General features: G+C 41.8%; 1 protein-coding gene across 1 annotated transcript in view; it reads right to left on the reverse strand.

The window, feature by feature from the left end:
* Window positions 1–25,843, reverse strand: part of LOC100049282 (retinoic acid receptor alpha) — a 177,805-nt gene that overhangs the window by 87,194 nt on the left and 64,768 nt on the right. The window contains exon 3 of the mRNA XM_011487934.3: window positions 10,076–10,801. Coding sequence (XP_011486236.1) covers window positions 10,076–10,229 — 154 coding nt within the window. The 5' untranslated portion in view covers window positions 10,230–10,801. The remainder of the gene's footprint in view (window positions 1–10,075; window positions 10,802–25,843) is intronic.

Genomic DNA, 25,843 nt, shown 5'->3' on the forward strand with positions numbered 1-25,843 from the left:
ACAAAGGATCTCTGTGAAACTCAGCCAGATGAATGTACCAGTGTTCATCAGAACCGGCTCCTTGGAAGATTTAAGAATAGAAAGGTCCTTGAGCTAATTCTTCAACCTCCAAGTTCTAAGCAGTTAAATAACGAGGCCATTAAGCTGCTGGAGAGCGGCCCCGCCGCTGCCATGCTCGACACATTTTACACTCTGTGTTTAATAAGTCTGTGTCCACAGAGTGTATCGGCACTTCTCAAATGACTTTCCAATAATGAAGATCGTCTCCCCAGAGGAGCTGCTTCTGCGTGTCACTCATTGGCTCTTCTGAATGGCTTTAATGGCTGGCACCTGGTAACCTGATAGCAGAGCTGCTCACTCAACGCAACACACAAACAAACACGGGACTGCTGCCAAAACAGCAGCGTAACCGCTTCTACCAGCCACCCTGCTTATATCAACCACACATGCCTCCTGAGCGACAAAGTGGGTGTGTTTTTGCCACCCATGAAGCTTCCCACCCCCAACAGACCACCAAGCATTAGAGGAACCACCTGTCTGTCGAGAAAGCAGCACAGACTCTTTCCGCTCAACATCCTGGTGTTTACCTGTGGTCAGAACACGCCGCCGTAGGCGTCTTCGTGGGTCAGAGAGCACACACACAAACACCGCCCTCATTAAGACCCCAAAACACCACATTTCATCAACTGCTTCAAAATACATTCATATTTGTCATTCTTTTTTACCCCTCAATAGGTCAAAAGAGCTGGTGCTTAGGCGGAAGCTGTCCTCCTGTAGCAAGCAATTACTCTGTCGAAACAAGAGCGCTTCTGTGGGGAAAAGCCAATTAGTCAGTGGCGGCAGCAGGTAGCGTGTCGGCTTCATTCATTATGATCCCTCATACCATCCACCAAGTGTTGGACCCGCTGACAGACAGCATTGGGCTTGATGACAAAAATAATGAAAAGTTACGCTATTATTACCTGATCAGTCCTCTTTCAAGCGCGCAATCAGGGATTTAAGAGAAAATACGGAAAGTTGTGGCTACTGGGCCGTGCAGGAGGTCAATCCACAGTGATTCAAATAACCCTGAAGGCCGCCAGCTATGACTGTAGTATTAATATTCTTTAACTGATCTGCTTTGGTCAAACACTGCAACAAAAATGGGGTTTTTAACATGTTCTTGTGGCACTTTTCGGATGATGGAGGACTTAAAAACTTAAACTTAAAATTAAGGTCAAGATTGCATTTTGAGTATTTCTTTATTCAAATTCTTGTTTGAAAAAGAGCTTATCTGTGATGCAGGAAAATGCAGTGGATGGGTCCCTGCTCCGGTCTGCAACGGGTCAGCAACAGTAGGTGAAGTTTCTCTGATGGATTATTGTCGCTCTGCAGAAACTATGTCCTAGAAAACAAGTTTTTTCCCCAAAAATGTTTGGCTAAAAACAGCAAGATCACAACTAAAAGACAACTGGAAACACTTTAAAAATAGATCAAAAGATGATTGTGCGTTCCTGGCTGTGGGGCTAAAATGCATGCTCAGATCCAAACATCTGGAAGGAAATTCCGATATAATAAGAAACGACAGTTTAAGCTTTGAGAATTCTTCACTCAACATTAACAATTTATGCCAAGGCTTCCCTCCTAAATTTCTAATTTAGTCATTTTTTTCCATCTTCTAATGAAAGAGTAGTGTATATTATGGAGAGATCCCAAATATCCCAGCCTTGAGTGAATTATTTATGAAACCATTTGTAAAGAGTGAGTCCAATTTAAATGTTTTGCCTTAATTATACGAGAGATTTAGAGCTTAAAGGGAATAACTATTCTGATACTCAGGAAAGAATCAAAATGTATTGAACCCTAAAAACCCTGATTCATTAGAACCCAAAACAAATGGAATAAATTCATTGTTCTGAACAGAGAACAGAGTTCTGTATCAAGACAGCAATTACATAAACAGCCGAGTTAACCACTCAGGAAACTCCAAGTGGATTCAAAGGTGGGTTGTGTGAGATCTGTCCAGGTGTGTGTTTCCACTGTGAAGCCACTCCTGAACCAAAAACAAAGATAATCAAAGTGTTGCCCAGATTTTGTGGTCTTCATTTGCCCAGCGGGATGTGGGAGCTGCTCGCACTGCCAAAATGAAATCTTCTTCATGTTTGTGATAAATTGGCCAGCAAACACATCTGACCTAAACACCACAAGAAATCTATGAAGAATGGAAGAATGTGAGACACCGGAACCAACAATGCAGAGAAGCCGAAGGCCGCTGTCAGAGCGACTGATCACCTTCATACCATCTTCTTCATTTGGACGTTTTAGCACATAAACAAGAATAAATCGACCATTTTTTTTCTGTTTCTTCTTGGTAGTTGAGTTGTAATCAAGAACGTTCTATAGAAAAGTTGTAATAATTCTCCCAGTTAGTCCAATTGAGCCGTATATGCTCATATTTTTATTTTTTAGTTAGATGACTTTATTAATCTCACAATGGGGAAATTCATTTAATTTTATCATTCATTTATTCAACATTTTTATTAGTTATATTTTAGTTATATTAGTAAAACGACAATGGAAGCAGCAATAACATTATAATTTACACAACAAGAAACACACAAGGGCAGAGGAAACCATTTTATTTTACTTTAATTTCTGTTCTCAACATCAGAATATTTTTTTAAATCCATTGCTGCAAAAATTTTCTCTAGGATACAAGCATCAACCTATCCTATCCAGATTAAGTCAAATTATTCCTTTGAATAAACTTATCATTTTGAAAAAAAACCCAAATTAATTATTAACTAATTAATTGGGAATACTCCACATTAATCACAGTTGAGTGAATTTTGTTTTTAAATTTCACCTTTCAACGACACTCTTAGGTCATAACTGTCAACCTGCCCGTCCAGGTGCATGAGACGAAGGCAAAGCCATCAGGCAACAAAACCGCAATGAAGCAATGGAAAAACAATAAATAAAGTCTGATGAAGTATATTTAAGATTACAAAGAGGAACAAGAAAAGTATTCTGTGAAATGGGGTTATGAAAGCCAGCAATCACAAGAAGACCATGTGCATTAAGCCTACACTGCAGGCTCTACAACATTTGAAATCCATCAAGGACAGTGCTTGGCTTTTTTTTTGCTTCCAATCTGACATTTTGCAAATCCCTCCCCATTGAAGAACCAAACATAGCTCTGAGTGTTTGTGTATATCTGTGAGGAAAAAGGCAATAGCAACAGAGAAAGAATGATCGCCTGACAGAAAGCGGATAGGAAGGAGAAAACGAAAGAGTGACGCCATTTTTCTGCAGACAAAAGAGGGATGGAGGCCGGGGTTTTATGGGAGCATGTGTGGGAGCGTGTGTGCATCATGCCTGCAGTTATCTGCATGCTAGGAGGAAGGGGGAGTCGGGCAAAGTGAGATGGCGTGAAGGGCGAACATTGTGTTTACGTTGAGCACAAGTGTGAGTGTGCACTCGTGCATGTAAGGAATCAGTGGTGTCCCTGGCTCCCCAATGTTTACCAAAAGGAAATGTTTATCCAGGCAAAAGGGAAGAAATCTGGCCGTCCCATGTAGCAAACACACACGGACGCATGGAAATACACACGGCTTTGCAAAACCACCAGCTTTCGCTCAGTCTGAAGTGCTTGTCTGCTTGTTAGGATATGCGTCCGCACATTTTCAGTCATGTTCTGCCATCAAAAACCACGATCTGTTCAAATGTTAGATCAAATTCTATTCAGATCACAAAATTCTGAGCATCATTTAGATTTCTGCCTCTCTACCCCACCCTGACATCCCATTTATTGTGGATTGGTGGCATTCAAATAAAGCGAAATTCAGAGTGAATGAAACAATCACAGGAACATCGTAAACCGCTTTAAGGAAGCAAGAAGTCGAACCATTTTGCGTTGTAAAAAGAGGAATCTGATCGGAGTTTCAGTCGCTGTGAGCGACCGTGGGGCATTTCGTATTGGGGAAGTGGGAGTGATTGGGTTGGATACCAACTGCTCTTCACTTCCTCTGTACACCGACTGCCAATGCAAACTCCAGCAGATAGAAAGTCAATACAGTGACCCCCTCTGAACCCGTGAGACTGCAGCCACAGTCTGCTGGGCCTGTTCACACTCATGCACACACACACACACACACAAACCGCGTCTGCGCCTCCATCTGCCCTCCTTTCGGTTCATGGTACTCCTAATAGCACTCCTGTTTGGAGATTTGGACAATGAAACTGAAATCTGGGATCCTTTTTCAGCATTTCAGTGGTTAATGCAAAACATGTGTATTCCCGTTTGGAAACTTGTTCTCTGCAGGTACAGCCCGTAGAAAATAACAGAATAAATAATAGAAAAATAGAGTAAAACTTTCTCACCTCACCTCTCACAAATATACCAATCAGGGTTGACAGAAGGCCTAAAAATCTCCATAACTTTTTTTTTTTTTTTTTTTTTTTTTTTTTTTTTTTTTTTTTTTTTTTTTTACTTGTCCTGTCCAACAGCTAGGCAAACAGATGAGAGCTGAGGGCCTCTTGTGTTGGACATATTTTATTCTAACAAGAGGGGTTATTCATCTTCAGACAAACCAAAGGTATGTCTGAATAAACCCCTTTTGTAATTGAGGCCAAACTTTATTAATTTCAATCATGTTTGAAAATCTTTGGTGTTGGACCGGACGGAAAAGGAAAGAGGGGAACAAGAGAGAGGGACGTTAGAGAGAGGGGGGGGTAGGAGGGTGATAATAGGAGGGGAAGGGGGGTAAGACCATGAAGCAGCATAGAGCAGACAGGTTTACTGGTTGTTTATCGTTACGGTACGGTTCAAATGTAGTACAAAAAGGGCGGGGCCTGTTCACACACACTCAAATATTATCAACACACCTGCTAGCCGCAGAAATGTCCACATGTCAACATGCACACAAAACAGATAGTGTTCACGAACGCATACCTATGCCTTTAAACCAACTAGTGTGAAATCTTTCATTCATTCAATCATGCAAACTATTAGTGCAAAGGTGAGCTAACACCTGTGCTCAGGTGAGTGTTTATGTTCTTCTAAAATGGATGGTGGAATGTGAAAAGAAGGAGGAGGAGCGCCCAGCCACCCCCACACCCATACCCCCGCCGCAGCAGCAGCGGCAGCCGGAATTCCCCCAGCGCCACACGGGAACAGGCAGGGAACAACCGCCCCCCGGGCGACCAAGACCGCCACCCAGGCCAGGGCCAGCAGGACCGCCGCGAGGCCCCCAGAGCCAGAGAGCAGGGAGGCGCAGAGGGAAAGAGAGCGCCGCCCCAGCCCAGCCAGGAAAGCAGCCCCCCGCCGCGCCGGAAGAGCCCAACGCAGGGCCCCACCGGAGAGGGACGCCCACAGCCCCAGACGAGCACCCCACCACCACCCAGGAGTTCCGGGCATCCCCCCGCCCCGACCCCAGGTACGAGCCAGGACCCCCCAAGGGAGACCCGCTCCGCACTCCAGGCAGCCACCCACCCGGCCCACGGTTGGTCCAGGTAGGAGCAAGGCAGGGGCCCGCCGCCCCCGCCCAGGAGGGGGGAACCCCGGGGAAAAAAGGGCGGCCCATAAGGGATGTTATAAATATGGCCCGACCAGGCTCGGCCATGTTGGAAGTTTGGCGGGGCCCAGCGCCCAGGGGCAAGGACCAGGACCCACCCCCCAGGGACACGAACACCCCCGGCTCAGGTGTAATATGAACCCCCCCACCGCGCGGAGAGAGCACCGCCGGGCCCAGGGAGCCGGCACCCAAGGGACACGGCCGCCATCGCCAAGGGGCCCGCACCCCCCACCAGGGACGGGGTAGGGGACAGATGGACCCAGGTCCCACCTTCCTTGTAAAATGTGTGTGCGTGTATGGGTGTTTGAGAGGGTGTTTGTGTGCATGTGTGTGTGTTTATGTTTGAATGTATATATTGAAGGGGGAGGGGTGTGTGTACTAAGGGGGGTGCAGTTAAAATTGGCGAGTAGGGCACTAAGGGGACATCTCCTGATTACTCACAGTGATGTCCCCTCACCCTCCACACCAAGGGGCCCTAAGTGTCTAAGGTGCGGTTAAAATTGGCGGGTAGGGTGCCAGGAGGACATCTGCTGCTTGCTTGCAGTGATGTCCAAGCACCCCCCCTACCAAGGACCCTACATGTCTAAGGTGCAAATAAAACCGAAAGAGGGGGGGCCCACTCCATACGGCAACCATAGGAGGGGGGCCACTCCCAAGTAGCCCCCCCCCAAGGCGCATCGCAGGCTAAACCCCCCACCCCCTCACCCTAATATGAGGTTATATAAGGAAGGGGGTAAGTTGGGGACAGCTGGTAGACTGTCCCCCGGTGGTCAAACAGCCGTCCCCCAGCCCACCCCCAGCAAAGGGGCCAGGGCCACCCAGCCCAGGGGCCCACCCCCGGAGGCGCCGACACCCCAGGCCCGGCACCACCCACCCCACACAGAGAGAGAGGAAAAAATCTCCATAACTTTTTGTTAAAATGCTCAAAATTAGTATCATTTTACTACATTATGCAGCAATCAACTTTTTGAGGCTTAGTACAAGTAATTTTGAAAAAAAGTAGCTCAGCTTTTTAGGACTTCTACAAGTGTGTGTTTGTCATTGCACTTTTTGTGCAAAACAACCTAACCGTCACTCCGTTTTCTCAGCTTCAGCCGCACGGAACTGAAAAAATATGAATTTTTTTGTTCAGTATTTTCTAATGAAAACATTAACAGCAAATTTTTAATGTAAGCAAATATTACAATTAAAAAAACATGAAAGAAATGTTACAATCTGATGGTTTCACAATGTGCTTGTTGGTTCACACCAGTAGGTTTTCTAAAATAGAGTTCAAAGGTCCTAAATGTCCTGATAGTAAAATATATTGCAGTGTGGAAGCAGAGATGCTTCACAACAACAAACATAGGAGACTAAAAGGGAACCAGCAGAATTGGCCGGCTTTCTTCTTACTTGATTTCTTGCTCGTCAGAGTCGGGTTTTATGCAATACTGGCCCCAAATGAGCAACTGCTGTGACTGTGAGACATTTCCAGAAGGTTTGGATCACTCCAGTGTCATAACCTAATCAAAAGACGTGAAGGTTTTAAACTTTCTCCAACCATTAGAACCAAGTCTGTACAATAATCCTACAACAAAGGCCACTGAGGATAATTACAAATAATCTGGATTACCATTATTTTTTATTCTTGTGCATCTTTTAAAAAAAAAAACATCAACTAGGTGATAGAAGTTGTTTATAAATCAATATATAATGAAACATTAAATCGAGCAAATATATAAATAATTACAATGGTTAATATTTAATTTTTTCTGTGCAAATAATTAAATAATTTATGCTATTTCAATAAAGCCAGATTGACATGACTGTATTTTAATAGTCTGAAGATTGTAAGTAATCAACAGGCTATAATTGAAGGAACTTAGGTTGTAATTGAGAAATTTGTGTTAGTGGGAAAAGAAAAACTAACATTTTGATCTATAAAAGTATTTGTTTAAGGCAAAAACCAGCAGTGAAAAGTTGGTGTTTTGCATGCAGATGCATTCAAACTCTGCACAGAAACACATGTAAGGCAAGCGTGTAAGACGGGGCCTGGAGAAGTACTGACACAATGCAACGCTGATGTTTGAGTAAACTCACTAGAGAGGTTAAATATCCACTGACTGTGTTGCAACAGCTGTTTGCACAAGAGCTCTTCTCCTTTTATGACATGAAATTTGTGTTTTTGCCTTTGTCATACAGTCTGTGGTCTAAAATACAAGTTTCTTTCCCTTTTTTTTTGTTTTTTAAGACTGGCTGGCATGACATCTCTGTGGCTGTCGGATGATTTCTCCTTAATTCCTCTAAATTCTGTGTCATTTTCGAACAAAAGCTGAAGGTTTTTTTTATATTTAGAAAATGTATAACCTATTTATTTTAATTACCAATCCAACAATAAAACAATCAAAATAAATTGGGCACATGCCAACAAACTTTTTACATTATATTAAATAATTAGCTAAAAAAACATCATTATTTCTATTCAGTGCCATATTTTTTGCGCTATATACGCACCGCATAATAACCACCAATTATCATCTATTTTCAAACTTATGACATATACAAGACGCATTAAACGAGACTAAAGTCAGAGAAAAGTCTGTCGGTCAGTCACACTATTAACTGCGTTCACAGTAACTCTTGAACATATTTTGTGATACGCTACACGCTAGCGTAATAACAATACCTGTAATGCTTTGTTCACACCACCATCAGCAAATCAAGCATGCAAGCGACCACTTTCATTGAAAAGTCTATCTAATTGAACACATATGTGCATTTCTGGCATCCGCGATCAAAACTCTCGCATTCACGCATTGCTATGCAAGTTTTGGGGTTCTACGTACAAAACACGTGGCCATTGAACACGTATTGAAAGTTGAACCAGTTCAACTTTTCCCAATCAGGGACTCAGATTTGGTAGTGACATATGGATGGGGTCCCTTTAAATTTATGGAAGTGCCAACCGTTTGAAAAAAGATCATGGGGGAGAAATTAATAATGGCGGTTTGTGCCCGACTGGAACTATATGACTCCAAGTCTTTCATATATCGGAATGGAGCTGTGAAATAAGACGCCTGGAGAAAGATTCACAAGATTTGCACCACTTCAACATTCCGTGTCAAGCCTCTTCCAATTTTGAGTACATGGACTGGTATCAGGAAGCGACAGTCCCATGTGAACACCATATGCTAAAAGCACGTTCAAGACCCCGGGTTCAGTGTGTTCTTGAATGTGCATCACATGCCCAGTGTGTACATTGAATTCAAACAAACTGATACCGCTATAACAAATGATAATGCGACTACGCTTACTCTTTACCTTGTTGGTAACACATTAAAAAAAAACACTGTCCGACATTGATACACGTTAGTGGCGTTGGGGTATTCATAACAACACCCAATCTTGTTTGCAACTCGTAACAAACATACTGATGTTTTGTGCCGTTCAACTCTCAAAATCGCTTCAACATCTGTAAGCTCAACCAGAAATACTCTATATATAAAGGTGGAAGATGGTAAGTTTGGTTCCCAACCTGCTCTCCCATGTTTTAAAGTGTCCATGGGCAAAACGCTGAACCCCACAGTATTACTTCTGGTGGTTATAGGTTGGCACTAGTGTTCGGCAGCAGAACACTGCGTGCATGTGTGAATGGAACTGTGACAGCAAAGCGTTTTGGCCCTTAAATGGAAGGTAGTAAAGAGGGATATAACTATATACCATTTACGCCATTTCTAAGTGCACCTTAGTAAAGAAAACTGTGATACTTTTCTGATTTATCAAGACCTGCCTGACAGCAGAGGTAGAGGGATCAATAACCCTCAACTGCAAGTTTCTTTCCTCAACTGTCATCTAATCTGAAAAAATGGGAAATAAAATGGGAAATACAAGGTAATGGCCAACCCAACAGAGGAAATTAGGATGTATTTCACAATAATCCAAGAGAACAAAGTGAGAAGCCAAGAGCACTAGAGTCCCGATTGCAGACGACGTGAACCTTCAGAGACAGTTGTGAAGTGGAACGGAGCGTGTCTGCACACTCGCAGGGACACGCAGTTCAACACCTGAGTTTTGATTAAACATAGAGGCATTGTTTGAGGGGAATGTGTCGTGACCGTTGGCAGAGACATCCCTGAACGCCAGCCAAAGGTGTGTTCCGCAAATAAACAATGCACTTTTTGAGCGTTCTGCCTCATTTCCTTGTGATCCCTGCTGATGTTTCCCTGTGTGTCTCTGCTCTGATGTGTTGGGTTGGTAAATTAAGGACAGCGCTGGGGGCGAAGCGGTTGTGTGGCCGTCTCTGTGTTTACCGACAACACGCGGTTTTCAAACAGGAGTAATCTGAAATCTTTCACCAGCAGACTTGGGGGAATACACATATGTACACATTCATGAGAGCTGTGCAGGAATCGGCGTGCCGCTCAGGTAATCCAGGACACACGCAAAAAGGAAAGTAAATCTTCCCCCCCATATCTTGTCAATCATAAACTAAGCAGCAGAAAAGCAATGCGGCAGAGTGCGGGTCAAAGAAGTTTACTTACTAGCTGGGGAGGGGGTGCTGTATCCGCTGAGGGGCAGACCGGGCAGCGCTGGAGGCGACAAGCTGCCCAGCATGTGGGGAAAAAAGTAGGAGTAGGTGGGCACGGGGAAGCCGTTTAGGTGGCCGCCCGGCACCGGGTTGCCCTTTCCAGCCATTATGGCTCAGTCCAGCTCCAGACGGAAACAGAATTTGAAGAAAAAAGTTCTGGTAGAATCCTGGAGAGACTTAATCCCCCATAGACGGGCAGATATTCCAAAAGACTCCAAGAGGAAAAAAAAAAATACAAATCTCCTTGAGGTTTTAAAAACGTTCTGAATAGAAGAAAAAACAAACAAAAAAATCTGGTTGAGTCAGTGTGTGTACTAAAGGCTTCAGTTACCAAGGACAAAAAGAAAGAGTAGAAGTATCAAAGGAGACGGCAGGGTCTTTTATCCCTCCTTTCTCTGCTATTGTTAAACAGTCAAAAAGACTTTATTTACAAGAGGCGTTGGAGGGACAGGGAACTAGCACAGCCATTTCTTATCTTGAAGATGAAGGGGGAGAAAAAGGCAAGTTGAGTCATGAAGGGGCGACTCGGTAGTGATAGGGGGGTGTTAGTGTTTTGGATGTTTCCACCGGAGAGCAGATTCCCTCCTCTGTTGCAGAGCAATCCAGGGGAATGTACAGATCACATGATGCCAAGAGAGTTGTTCTCCTTCGACGGGCCTCCTCTTTGTGGTTGCAAAGCCTAAGAAGAAAGAAAAAAAAAACACAGACAGAAAGAGAAGAAGATCACTTACTACTTCAGTGACAAGCTAAAGAGATCACTTCCCTTTAGTAGCCCACATAAGTGCTTGAGCAAAAGGCATTCCTTTTCTTTTTCCTACTAATTAATGATAATGTCTCATCTGAAATGTTACCAAAACACCCCATCCCCCTTAATTATCTAATGGAGTGTTAAAATTGCAAGGAGAGCAGTGGGTGTGTGTGATGTCTTCTCACAGCTCCGCATGCTCATTAACGGTGACACTCTACAAATACAGAGGGAGGCGAGCCAAAACATAAAATGAAGAGAGCAACACAAAGGAAAACTCTGCTAATTACAGCGCTTGCAGTCGGCAGAGGGGTGAGACCCAAGGTGCCATTCCTGGAACCACCAGAGACTCCTGCTGCAGAGCTCTCTTACAAATTAAGGGTAAGACAGGAACAGAGAGACCTGTAATCACAGCAGAAAGTGCGACCCCACATCAGCACACTGACAGCTATACACCAGAGGAAAGCAATTACCATAAAACACCACATTAGCATCGCATAATATAGCATGAGAAACAGCATTTCTTCAAAAACAGCTTGTCATAACACAGGACAACGTTTTCTTTTATTCCACTACAAAGTAATGACCTTTTTTTTAATTTTTTTTATGAGGACTTGTAATGCACAGCGGTAAAAAAACTAAAAGGCACTAAAAGTCATGCCCAGACCTCGCTGGAGGAATGTGCTTTTCGGAATGTGGCACTCGGACATAAATGACAGAACGGATGAACTCCTGTAGAGCAGACCGGGTCGAGTCATACATGTTTCGTACTTGTTTCCACTTGTATGATGCAGAGCACCTGAGTGCAGCAGAGAGAGCTGGGAGGTACAATAGTGCCTGAGTTTAGATTCATGGAATGCATCAACAATAAAATTCTATATTTTGAACGTGAAGCTGGTGGTTATGCAACTTTCCTCACTACCCAGCCAGCTTTAGGTCTGATTCCAGAGGCATTACCATTATTAAATATCACCTTAGATTCATCTTAACAACGGTTCAATTTATATCATAATTTGTGGTTGCTCATAAGATTCATAGTCGATTCTGATTCATTTTGCACGATTGGATTCACTAACCTAAAATTGATCCAGGACATGTTTATCAGAGATAAATACCTGGATACTGAACAGCGCAGGTGATGTTTTCCAGATTCCTTGCAAGATAATCAAGTGTAAATTAAATTTGTTTAAAAACAAACAAGTTACATCACTAATCTTAAAAGACCTCCACTGTATCTGAGAAACAGTGCAAAGAGAAGTATTAAAAAAAAGAGACGCTGGAGTGATTTAAGTACAAACATTTTTTCCAGGCGATGCCCAGGAGAAGGTCTAAATGTGGAACTGCAACTTCCATGGACTCTCAGAAACTACAGGACTGACATACAACTTCCTTCACCACCATCTGTGAGCTTATTACAGACTATTCTGAATGACATTTATCATATCTCTATGGGGAAATAGCATTCAGTTTGAGCAGTTTTCCTTCTGCTTTTCCACAGCCCAAAAACAAAAGAGGTAAATGAAGTCCACCGGAGGATGAAATATTTTCCCTTAGCCTTCAAATAGGTGTGCTGTGTTTTGCTTCTGCTGAGGTGCATTTATGTCTAATACCTTTTACTGATGTCACATTAAATGCACAGGGATAAGCAACATGGCTGCAGAGCTGCCAGCTTTGTAAATACTGTTCACGCACAGCTGAAGATTAGTAAGATCCAAGGACACGCACACGCACAACTTCTGATTTTAATTCTGGAAACTAACCATGTCGTAAAAAATCCCCCATAAAAATAAGTATTAAAATTCCGACATATTTTCTCAAACTAAGATTATTTTTCTATTGAAAAATTTTCTTGATAAGATTTTTGCAAGACTAAAAATAAGGCAATTTTTCTTAAAGCAAGGTTCTTTTTTACTTTCTTAAGATTCAGTTTTTGAAGTTTATATAAAAATACAAGTTGTCTGCAGAAAATCCGACGTTTAACTAAAAAACATCAAAGCTTTTGGGTTTGGTTAAAAAGAGTCTCTTTAAACTGCAGACTTCTTTTTTTAAAATTAAAAGCTTTTGTCACCTTGAATGTGCTTTCATGGATGAATTATTTAACTCACTGTAAAAGTAACTGGAAAATACAAGCTTGTTTGCTTTGTACAGACGCACTTCAAGTATACAAAGACAGTCAGTAGACAAAAAAATTAATTTTATTATTTACACTTCTAAAACACACTTCTTTTATCTGTAACCTCAACAAGTTCAACTAGTTGAAGGTTAGATTTGACATTTATTTCAGCTTCAGTTGGAGACACATTTTAATAGACCTTATTTCATTTAATTTGTTACCTTAAAATCTGGATACAAAGAGGGATTAGGTCAATTGGCTGATAGGTCAACTTTTTTCTGTTCTAAAACAATGGTTAGAAAAATGGGCGGGGCTTGTTTGTCCATTTTGGGAAATGGTTCAGTGATGATTGATCTCGCCAACATGGTGGTGACCAAATTGGTTAAATATTGCCTGAGTTCACCTCCTCAACTGGTCATATGACCAAATTGATTGTTTAGCTCTTTAAAGACCAACTCCGATGAAAATGAGGTTTTTGGTGTTTTTAGCATCTTTGTGGCATTTCTCTGATGATAGAGGACATATGTAATGAAAATTAAGCCTGATACTGCATTTCTGAGTACGTTTGAGAATTCAAATTGTTGTGAATCCGGATCAGACGAAAAAAGTGCCTTTTCACAAAGATCGTACTTGCTACGTAAAAAATAGATCTATTGAACGTCTTTGTTTTCCTGGTCTGAGCTGGTATCTGGCTCCAAACTGTGCAGCTTGGTTAGCTACAATATTGTTCGCCATTTTTGTTATAATGATAATGTTAGCTTGGGGTTGTAAGGTCCTGCAAGCTAACGGGAGACATTGTAAGCAAAGGGATCATGGGAAATGAGTGGAGACTTACTTCCACATCAACAGTTCAGAGGCAAATTTTTAATGAACGTCTGCAAGATTTTTGATGTAAGCTAAAAATAAAACGGTATAATCATAATTAAAAGACCACTGAGAATGCTTGGAAAATAGCTCAAAAGAGGATTGGAGTGGGTCTTCAATAAGCATCAGGTCATACAGACACAATTTTAAGAGTCAAGGCACGCTGGAGAACTGCACACATAATACCCAAATCTTCCATCAAAGTTCATCCCATCACCTTTCTCAAAATCAGCTGTGTGCTCCGATCTAACCCCAGGGAACTGCAAACCTCCAAAACGACGAACAACGGTCAGCTACACAGTGTGTAAACACGGAGCTCTTAAATCTCAGAGGCAGGTGCCTCCCGTTGCACGTTTGTTAATCATATGCAACGGCTGACACAGAGGGTTCATTGAGGGGAAGAGTACAAACAGGGAGTAGCTGAATGCACAATGCCATGCAGTCAGGTGCTGCTCCCAATCATCCAGACGAATGCATGTGAAAATGCAAACACTACAAACAGGATCTGAGCCGTCGATATGCATGCCATCATCATCCACACGTGGCGTATTTACATTCAGCTACATTTGTAGGAAACATGGGTCGTAGATGAAAGTGTGATTCAGTAGTTTAGACATGCACCGAGTCCTCGAGGCCTTGAATCATCTCATTAATGCAAATCTTTTTTAAGATTTACAAAGGTTTCTTAGCTTCTGTCAACTTCTCCTCGACATACTCGGAGATTCAGAAGCAAGGTGATGCATAGAGGGCAGCACCTCAGGGGATGCATGCGATCGCTTTCAGCAGACAGAGAAAATAAACAAACAATCTGGGTCACTTGCTCCTTAACTCTCTTCGGCGTGCAACAGGCAGAAGGAAGGAAAGGTTAAGGGTTGTGGGACATGAAAGACTGTGATTGGTTGTGACAGCAAACACTGAATTAATAACCAGAGAAGGCAGTAAATGGCAGCGCGAGGTCAGGTCGGACGGGCGTACAACACGCAAAATACAGCCACGGGGGACTGCCGATGCAACGCATGACATACAGAGACACTCTGGTGTGCGCTTAAATGCGCAGATGTGCGTAAGTGAACCGTAAGGGCGCACAAAAACAAAGTTTAAAGAGGTCAACGACCGAAAGCAAAACATTCCAGTCGTTGTCAGCGGTGGGATTCTTCAAATCAGAGCGTCAAAGGATATTACTGTACACACACAGATCCTCTAGAACAGTGGTCCCCAACCTTTTTTTACGCCGCGGACCAGTATGACGTCATTAGAAGTTTTCACGGACCGGTCAATGAGATGTGGTGAACGTTTGTTGCAGCAGCGCTACGGTGAAGGAGGAACAGAGACATGATAAGACAAACTCTGAGCTTTTATTTTGGCAGGCATGACATTGTACATCGCACAGGTGTCCTCATCCTCTCCCCTTCCCACACTCATGGTGCAAAAAAGAAGTATTGTCTATTAAATGTAGCTTTCTTTTTTTGGAAGTCAAAGGCTCCTCTTCTGTCTCCTGGCTGGACGTTTTTTTCTTGGGAAAGCAACTTTGCAAAGACTTTGCTAGTTCCTGGGTTTTATTTTAGCGGTAACTTATCACGTGACCGAGATGAGCGCCTTGGCCTGTGTCAAGAGTCACATAGACGGATGGAACAGAGAATCTGGCAATTTTTCAAAATAAAACATCTTTCAGACTCCGAAATAAATACAACAGAAGTAATGTAAGTTATTTATTTATTCTTTCTGTGCAGCCTGGTAAAAAATGACCCACGGACCGGTACTGGTCCGCAGCCCGGGGGTTAGGGACCGCTACTCTAGAACATCATATTATCCATATGGCTGGAACTAATGCTGTGTATTTGTTTGTCTGATTTTGTAGACCTTGGAGACCCTCCTGTCAGTCAATGTCACTAGACTTCTACCCCGCGACCTCCAAATGTCAAAAGAATGTCATACTTTTGAAACTTTTTCTTAAAACCTTGGCGTGGTGAGTAAAAATGCGATAACAAATGCCATCGCGCGGCCACCTGCCGATCATTGCGTCGTGGCATTTTGGGATATGTGACCGTAATCTTAAGCATGGTACGATAGCTCAGAGGGAGCACTGCTGCTTTAACTGCATTTCATTTAAAGACAGACAACACATACCAAAGGACAATAACAGCATAAAACCATTTCTATCAGGCACTTTGAGGAAACTTCTCATTTGTTTTTAAACGCATTGACGATAACTAAGAAAGTAACTACGGTAAGTGCAAAAGTGCATCTCTGCTGGATACAAGAGCCAAGAGTGGATGTCATCCTTTAAACATTCTGAGTGGACTCTGACGCAAACACATATGGCAGCTGCAAACAAAATGGAAACCGCTCAAGCGCGATGCATTCAAATTTTTATGAGGACAGCGGCGTGGGTGATTACATACGTCAAAAGTGAGGGAGGATACTGTGGGAGAAAAACGGAAAGCCTTATGCGCTTATGCTGACGTGTACGCAATGGTGCACTCGTGGAGAGGAGGACTGTCCTGGACAAATACACAAATACAGTCACATGTAGAGTTTTTGTGAGTGTGTGCTCATTAATGTGTGCCTAAGTTACGCCCTGAATCACACATGCATGTCATCCTTTAGCCCTGAGGGACCGTCTTCCAGTACACTGCATTTACCGTACATTACATCGGCTTTGCATAAAGTCTGAGCCACATGTTTTGTGAGGTGAAAGAGGTTGACGGCAAAGTGGGGGTCCTTGGACAAGTCCTGAGCAATGTGCATTATTTAGGAGCTCATGGTATGTACCTTAAAAAAAGGTTTCTTATATACTGTAGGTGCAGCTTAAATGTTGTTTTATTTATGCAACATGGTGATGATGATATCAGAAGAATACCATAAAAATCTATAAAACTTTTATTCTCCAAGTGTTACTAATCATCAGTTACAGTGGAAAAAAAATCTGTCCCTCCAGGAACTGATTGTTGCTGTTGAGATATAAAAAGCCTGAAGTTGTGGCAAGTTTGATCATTTTCCAATAATAATATTTAACTTAAGCAGTTATTTTCAAATATTACAATGCAATTTTAAGATTGGTACCAAAACTCTGTGTTTAGCTCATACTGGTACAGACCGGTACAGTTCCTTCGCCATATTAGGGTTCAGCTCTAGCTGTCTGGACGATTTTTTTTCCCACTGAAATTTGGTATTTTTAACACTGCATTGTGTTCTGCATCCCTATTGGCTGGGGACCTTGTCAATCAATGCCCTCTGTGCCATGTCTCCTCTACATAAATCTTTGATCATAATCAGATCTTTGATTTCATTCTGTAATCCTGGACTTATTTTTTATACAAACGTTTTCAACTTTGAGAGCTTAAACAAGAAAAACGTGTGTTTTCCAACACCACATTGGAAAACACAACTGTCGCTTCCATTTCAATGAAAAATATTTGTAACCTCTTGTAAGAGACTATCATATATTTGCTTTTGTTGTGAAAGAAAGTTATAGAATCCTAGACCAAAATGTAGAATAGTGTAGGATTAGTAGCCGGCTTTATCGTTTTGTTGGATGTCAAGCACTTTTAATTGGTTAGACTGATGACGTATATGTTTTTGCCGCTAAGCATAAATGTTGGGCACAGAAATATTTCAAAATTAGAGCGACTGGCCAAAGTTGCGTAAAAGCAATTGGGCAAAGTTCCAGAGATTAATTGAATTTGCGTCATTGCTGCGATCTTTACATCACAATTGACTAATTTTCTGCTGAGGCTGTCAGTGGAAAAATCAAACCCAGAGCGTGGAGAGACTCCTACACATGTCAAACTAAAACAGCAGCATTTAACCACAGTTTTTATGCTGCTAATATTTGACAATAACTGTTACACATTTCCCATTACTTTGAGGGTAAAGACTTCCAATCAAGCTCTATGGAGACAAAAACAGCTCCTAAAACACCCTTTTTATCTGCTTGGATGCTTGTACCTCAGTGTGAACGATGGCTGGTTCTAAAGTGGATTCAACAAAGAAATACAGACAGATTTTAAAACAAACAAACTGATAGCTTTAAGAATAACCAGTATAGCTAGAGTGCTAAACAAGGCGTGGACTAAGCATTTATACTATGTGGTGATGACAAGCAGGGTTTTTGTACTTCCCATTTGTTAGTTTTAGGGAGAAAGCTTAATTTAATCTTTGCAAACTAAAGTTGAGGACATAATAACCATCCAATGGCCGCTTATTTGGTTTATAGATTTTAAAAGGTTTCAGACCTCATGTGAATTGTCTTTGCTTTTGTTTTCTTTCTAAATGGAGAACAGGATGAGAGAAATGTTTTTCTAAAACATAACATCTCAACTGAGTTGACAGCTGACCTTTCACATATAAAATGTCATCACTTCCTCACTTTATCTTCTTGGACGTTTGTGCGAGATTTTGTCAGAATTAATATATTAATTTTTGAGTTATGGCAAATTTATTTAGAGGTCACAGAGAGCTTGACCTGACTATCAAGATTTAATTGGTCGTGTTCAAGTGAACATCTGTCAAACAGTCTCAAAGCTGCCCCCAAGCTAATACGAAATTTTGGATATGAGGGGTGTCCTGTATCCAACCAATCCACCTTTAGATAAGAGAAATAAAAACAGCACAAAAGCTGATAGAAGACGGTTGACATTATAGTCATTTGTAAAAAATTGGAAAAGCCACAATGTCTTTAAAAATGTTTAACTCTTTAAAGATACGTTCACACCAGGTAAGTGCACATTCTTGTGCGTTTAGCCCATGGTCTTTATACTGGACAAGCTGGGAGGAGCTTCTTCTTCTTCTTCTTTTGCCACTGTAAACTAGCGCATGGCCTCTACCACTTAAAGTCGGAAGAGGTTCAGAGCAAAATGTCGATGTTTGTGCAAATCTCTCGCTAAAATTGGTTTTATATAATTCCGGCCGTGCACAAACCCCAACTATTGATTTGTCCCCCATAATCAATTTTCAAACAGTTGGCACTTCCGTGAATTAAAGTGGATGCTATCTATAGGCCACTGGTTTGGCATTCAGTGGCCACGCATTTTATATGTGGAGCCCGAAAATGGCTGTTGAAACTTGCAAAGCTATGTACAAAGGAAAGATTTTATTTTTATTTTGTGTGTTTACATTGACCTTTTATTGGAAGTGACCACTTCAATGTGCATTGCTGATGGCGGTACGAATGCTGCTATAGCACTAGTGTTGGCGTTCTTTGAATAACTGTAACTCTTCAACCGTTAACGCGATCAATGCAATTCCAACAGATTCTGGAGGAGAGATTAGCTGCAACGCTTATGCAATAAATGGAAACCAACTGATTCTGGCAGGGCCAAAAGTGGCTTTGCATCAATATAAAACAGAATAGAAAAGAAAATTAATCTTGAAAACAAAACAATACAAGTTTGAGAAAACATTTCTTTGTGACTACAATTTTTTTCTTAAAATAAAAATTCTTGATAAGACCATTTTTCTTACCACATTGGTAGATTATTTTACTTAAAGAAAATCTGTCAAGGGGGGGTAAGAACTTTTGACAAATTTTATTATATACATATATACTTCAGAGCTATTTAAGTTTTTTTCATGCTCATGGTTGAGAAGAAAGGCCACTCACTTTTTATGCGATTGTAGATTCCTTCTAACATAGTAGTGCCTTTTGTTGCTCTATTGATGGATGATAAACCAACATTAGGAGTACATATTGCCACTTATTGGATTATTAAGATTAACACGAGCGCAAGCCAGTGAGGAATCAGAAAGGTCAAGTGGATGTACAGGGCTAAACTGCTAATCAATACATTTTTAATCTGTTAAAATACAGCATTTTGAAAGAAAAAATGTGAGGAAACCTTTTCAAACTGTCTGACCCAACGAAATTTCCACCTCAGCGCTTCTCTCTTGAGTGGATTCTGCAGCTGATGAGAGCCACAGAGAGCAGACACCCTGCAGATGACAGAGTGCGAGGTGGGAGCTCTTTCTCCATATCAGTCAGGCTGGCTCAAGGAGGCTAAAGGGTGCTAAGTGCACATCACCATGCGGTGGGAAGCCCCTACCGCTGTGCCAGAAGCCCCTGTGGGGTGAATCCTCTTGTCAGTGATGCCGGCTTGGTGACATTTCTGCTCACTTTAGAAAGGTCAGCCTTTAATTATCTCAAATGCCAGCAAGCACCGCACCTGCGAAAAATATAAAGCTAGGGAGGAGCGGTGCATGTGTCGCGGTGAGAGTGCCACGCTTGCATGCAATGAGGCTGTCAGCGCAGAACTGGACCATCTGCCCACCTGTGTAGATGCACGAAGACTGGACAAACCTGCACATGCACAATGTTGAGCTGTGCTAGTCTCCTAGACCCTTAAAGTGGACAACAAATGACCTTATTGCAGGTATGGAAGGAAGAGCAGGAAACCAACAACTTTGAGCAGCATCTGTGTTCAATTAAGGAGCTGACAGAATAAAGGAATACAGGCTAAAGCTCCTTCTTAATAATGATCAGCCAAAATACAGAAAATTGCGAAAAGTGCATCTAGGAAGACATTCAGAGGGATAGATTTTGTATTCCAGGAAGAAAGAAAATTTGGTGACGCAACAACTGGCACGCTGTGTTTGCTTTTGAGTGGCCCGTCGTAGCCATTCAGCTAAAATCAATATTTGCAAGGGGCTATGGTAACAGAAAGCTCGCAAACACACACAAACGCACTACTGTAAGCTTAACACACATACCAGGAACAGTAAATGTGCAGCGAGGATCCTCCTAGTGCTCAAAGGGGGTCACAGAGACAAAGGGCCATAGATCATCAGCGAAGACGGCGTGCAGCGAGCTCCGTGCAGCTCGGCTTTCTTTTCCAGTATTTTTCACGGAGGGCTGGTCTCTATTGTTTACACAGCTGTCTCCGTGGAAAGGATTGCTTAATATGAAATATGAAGAGAGTGGAGAGGTGAGACTGCATGGGAGAAAAGTGGGAAGGGAGCCAAGCGAGAGGGGTGTTGTGATGACGGTAACGGGCTATCAGAGAAACGGGCTAAAAGTGCTCTCAACAAGAAAGGGGAGGGGGGGGGGGCAGGAAGTAAGTCATTCAGATAAAGAAGCAGATGAGGCGGAAAAAGAAATACAGAGCGGCTATGTTGAATCTGAGCAAGGAGACTGTGCAGATGACTAAAGAGGAGCGGAGAGTAAACAGACGAGAAAGCCTTGAGGTTTCAGTGGGGAGGCCGTCGAGCCTCCTGCGGTCTGGGGTCTGCTCTGCGTGCTTTGCTTTCCCACTAATCAGAATCTGCTTTCTCTCATTCATTGCTACTTTCCTAGCCTGCTAGACCTATCCAGAAATACATTGAATCTACTTTTAGGATAAATCATAATATATACATTATTCTTCAAAACTTAGATCCACTTAAATGTAGGAAATGCATTTCTGACTATTTCTCTATTGAAATTGGTTGCTCCTGAAACTGCTCCTGTTATCTCCACGCAGAGCAAATCTGCACAGGATCCCAAAAATAAAAAAAAGATGTGGTTCTTTTAAGGTGGCCTGGCTATCAAAATGTGCTAAAACGGAATAACAAGAGCGGACTGCTCTGTAAAAATTGCTCCAAGAGTTTTCGGAGGAAATATTTGGACTGAACGGAAGTGGGAGTACCTCGAGCATCACATTCAACGGAAAAGTCATTTGAATGCTTTTGGAATTGTGCAAACAGGACAGGAATAGGTGGAGGAGAACGCAACAGACTGAGAAGAAGAAGAAGAATGAGCAAATATACAAGAAGAAATCTGACTTGTCAACAATTGTCTATAACCATGAACGAATCAATGCTGTCAGTTCAACAAATCCACCATCAACTGAGTAGGTTTGTAAGAAAACCTAAAAGCCTTTGAGTTGGAGTTAAATGAAGGAGAGTACAGAGGAAGTTGATGCACAGCATCTAAAATGCCTCCTGGCAAACCCTTGACGTAGACGAGGGTGTAAGGATAACGGAGCACAAATGCTAGTCCTATATTTTATGTATAGGGAGGAAGATGATGTGAGCTGTACTGCATGCACAACCCATGATATTGTGCATCACTCCAAGCATGGACTGGACTTGCAGAGAATGCTGATGCTGAAATGCAATGGCGTCTCAGTAATGATGGAAAAGCACAACAAAGTTGAAGCTTTAGCAGATAAAAATAATGTAGACAAAGGTTGGAAAATGTAAAGATGTGTAGAAAATCCTCTCATAAGTGAATATACCACTTTCTTATGAAGATAGACTGCAATCAGACGTCAATTTTCAGTATGGATCACAAGAAAGGGCTACGACAGCAAAGAAGTATGAGGCTATTCTTCACCAATAGACATGAAAATGTGAGTAAAATTATTTAAACAGGGGGTCAAATGGCACATTTTTGGATATGCTGGCTGCAGCACTTTGATGTGAGGAGCTAAAGGGAAAACTCACAGCTTGTAGATTTTTGTGCAACATTTCGAGGTGCAGATTGTGAAAAAGGCTTTGGATTAATGAATCACATTAAGATTCTGGATAAAATGGCACATTTGGACCAGCTGATGTGCATAAAGTCAGAGCCAGAGGCAGACGGGGCAAAGTTAGTGAGAGGGACAGACCAGAATAACAAATTCCATAGCAGATTTATCCTTATCTCAGGGTCATTCATGAAAAAAATTAGGACTGTTATGTGTTGAATGCTGTTTCTCTTTTAAAATCCTAATAAAAGCAGTGCAAAAATATATTTTACTGCCTGAGTTAATTAAATTTAAATCATCAGCGAGGTCCTTGTAAACATTTTGACCTTTTGGTTCCAATAATGGTTGAATGAATGAATGGTTGCCAATATTTAATAAATGCTTAACCAAAAATATTTCTTCTAAAAGAAAACTTTTGAAAGAAAACCATGCAACTATTTCTCTTCTGAGCCTTTAAAATCATGGGCTGCAGAAACTCGTGTTAAAAACATAAATAAATACATTAAAAAACAAGATCTAGTTCCATTTGTTTGGTTTGACGTCTAATCCGGCAGAACTTTAAGAACTTGGTCTTTTGAGTTGTTGAAGTTAAAGTCGAGTTTTTTCCCTGAGTTGACTTTCTTTGTTGACCTCTCTTAAGGGCCTAGTTTGTACGTTTTTCTTAAAAAAAAAAAGTTACTGATGTCCCCATTTGGCCGCTTGGTCCCTCACAAAGGCGAACACATACCTGTCTGTAGCATTCTTTTTCAGCCGGATTTTTAGTTGAAGAAAAAAAAATCTGTCTTTATTTAATTTATGTGAAGAAATGTGCACCTCAGTCTAAAGCCGAGTTGAAGGACATTTTTGAGCTGTAAAAGATTTCCCATTAGGGCATGAAATGTGAAGAAATAAAATGTATTTTTTGCATGATTTTAACTTTGGTATAAATCTCAGATTTGCTACAGAAAATATAAAACTAAAACATTTAAAAAATTGGCTCTGATGTATTCAGAGTTTCCTGTTATTAAAGCAATCACAGAGCTCGTAAATCTTTAGCAGTAAATTTGCCTATAGATGCTGTAATTACATGTTAATTCAGTAAACGGTGGCATGGTTGTGGTTAGAAATAATTCCATCTTTCTGTTTCTGGTTGTTGTCTCACACATTTGTTGTTCTAGATTCAGCCTTGTAATTTCCCTTCCTGTTTCTGTCTTTACATCAAGAGCTTAATTTTCTTCATTTATGTCCTCTATAATCAGAGAAATGCCACAAGAACATGTTAAAAACGCCACTTTCATTGGAGTGAGTCCTTAAAGTTTTTCCCATTTTTGTGTCTTAATACCGTTTTTTGTTTCTGATTGAAATACAGTATGTTTGTCTCACAGAACACTGAAGCAGAGTGGTGCAATGCTGATTAAACATGGGATTGTTTTCATTAAAAACCAAAGTAATAGCCGTGGTCCCATTGATCAAGATACAGATGATTCTGAGAGGCGAATCTGCTGCATCCTGACAACAAACTGAAGAGGCTTCAGTATTGATGGGATCTAATGTAAATTTACAAAAACAATGGCTCACTGCAAACATCTATTCAACTGTATAATGAATCTGTGATATGTTAAAGGGGGGGCGACCGTGGTGCAGCGGTAGGGCGGTCGACCCATGATCGCAACATTGCAGGTTCGATTCCCACCTTGCACGCCCATGAGTCGATGTGTCCTTGGGCAAGACACTGAACCCCACCTTGCCTCTGGTTGGCGCCAGTGTTCGGCAACAGGGCTGCTACTAGTGTGTGTGAATGTGTGTGTGACTGGGTGAATGGGACTGTGACTGTAAAGCACTTTGGGCCTTGTAGGTAGACAAGCGCTTTATAAGTATGCGCCATTAAATTATCACACATAAATTAGCCTGATCACTCTTCCAGTTTAAACTCACACTGAAGTTTAGAGGCTCTAAGGTTTTCTAAAAAGTAGGTCAGCTGTGCTGAACAAGGCTGCCTCTCCACACAAGTGGCACTCAATCTACTTCATTTTTTATTCACCGTACCATATCAATCAGTTCAATGAGGGCTTTTGTTTCCTGCTTGCTTCTGCCATTTGGTTTGGTGTAAAGTCCATCCGCAGTAGCACACGAGCTAATTCACACCAAGGTTCACCTGCAAGTCAACACAGACCCCTAGTTTCACGTGGATTTGGCTTTTTTAGTCTAGTATACACATGAGCAAAGAGGAGAACTTACTTCTGTGAACATGAAACAAATAACTCTGGTCTGGACCAAACAGCTCAGTATGAAACCCATTGACTGTGTATAAGAACTGGACTGAGTGTGAAGTCACATAAAAAATGGCTTACTTGCGACTTTTCCGACTTTTTTTTAAGCCGCCACGTCGCAGCCAGATGCCATCAGTAAGTACTGATTGGTCTGAGTCGGTCTGAGTCAACGTTTCTGTGGCAACCACTCGCGCCATTCAGGTGTGATCGTGTTGGATGTCCACACCCCTACAACTACACGAAATCTGTCAAATATTTCAAACGGTGGATGTTGTGGCCAGTGGGCTCCACCTACTTTTACTGTGTTAGCTAATTGGCCAATTTGTGACTGGAATGACTTGCACAACAAAAAAATATGAAAAAATAGGATAATCAAGAACTTGTTACAAACAGGCAGCAGAGCAAGAATGGTTATTCTGACAAATAGAATCACTGAGTAACACCTGTTTATTTCTCTATAGAAATCTATAAGATTTTAGCTTTTTGCCCATGGGTACTTCCTGTTTGGAATGGCGGGGGGGATGGGTCACTCAGTCCAGTTTTCATATACAGTCAATGGGGAAAGCCCACTTACATACGTTCCAGCAGGTCTGGATCTCTGTTGTTAGCCTGATAAATCTCTGAAATTTTTCTTTTTTTGTTGCAGAAAAACTGTATATAAACACTTTTACGTCATGCTTTTATTTCCAATCACCATTCACAATGGACATGCTAAGGTTGTACTCGAAAATCAACATGATTTTGAGTGTTTGTGCCTAAAGGACGGAGTGCAGTACTTCAGATCCTCCAGCGGTACAAACACTTCAACTGCAAATAATCACAGACAAAAATAGGTTTACTTTATTCAAAGCAGGAAAACATTTCTGAGGGGGAAGATTGAGTTAAAGCCTGGACTACAGCAACAGAAGAAAATTCTGTTTCCTGCGCGGATAAGTGGCAGAGCGTGTGCTAAACCAGGTGGACTTGCTCTGGACTGTGTTTGAGGGTGGGTCTGTTGCCTCAAACCTTGTTCCAGTTAGTGGGAGAGGCCCCGCAGAAATGAATTCCATATTCCTGACACACACACACTTGTGCGCAGACATAACATCTCTGGTCAAACACTTAAGCTGTCATACCTCACATGCATAAACTCAAAGAAAATATGTGCACACACCTTTACATCACTCTTGCCTCATAAGGGAAAAGAGAGCAGCTGCCTCAAGAGGATGTTTCACTTTTCCTGTGGCCTTCACATCACACCCACAGCACCAGGAGTTTTGTGTGCATTCGTGCCTTTAAGGTTAGTTCACCTTCTTGTACCTATCCGGGA

Source organism: Oryzias latipes, chromosome 19, assembly GCF_002234675.1.
Source record: "Oryzias latipes chromosome 19, ASM223467v1".
NCBI lineage: Eukaryota > Metazoa > Chordata > Actinopteri > Beloniformes > Adrianichthyidae > Oryzias > Oryzias latipes.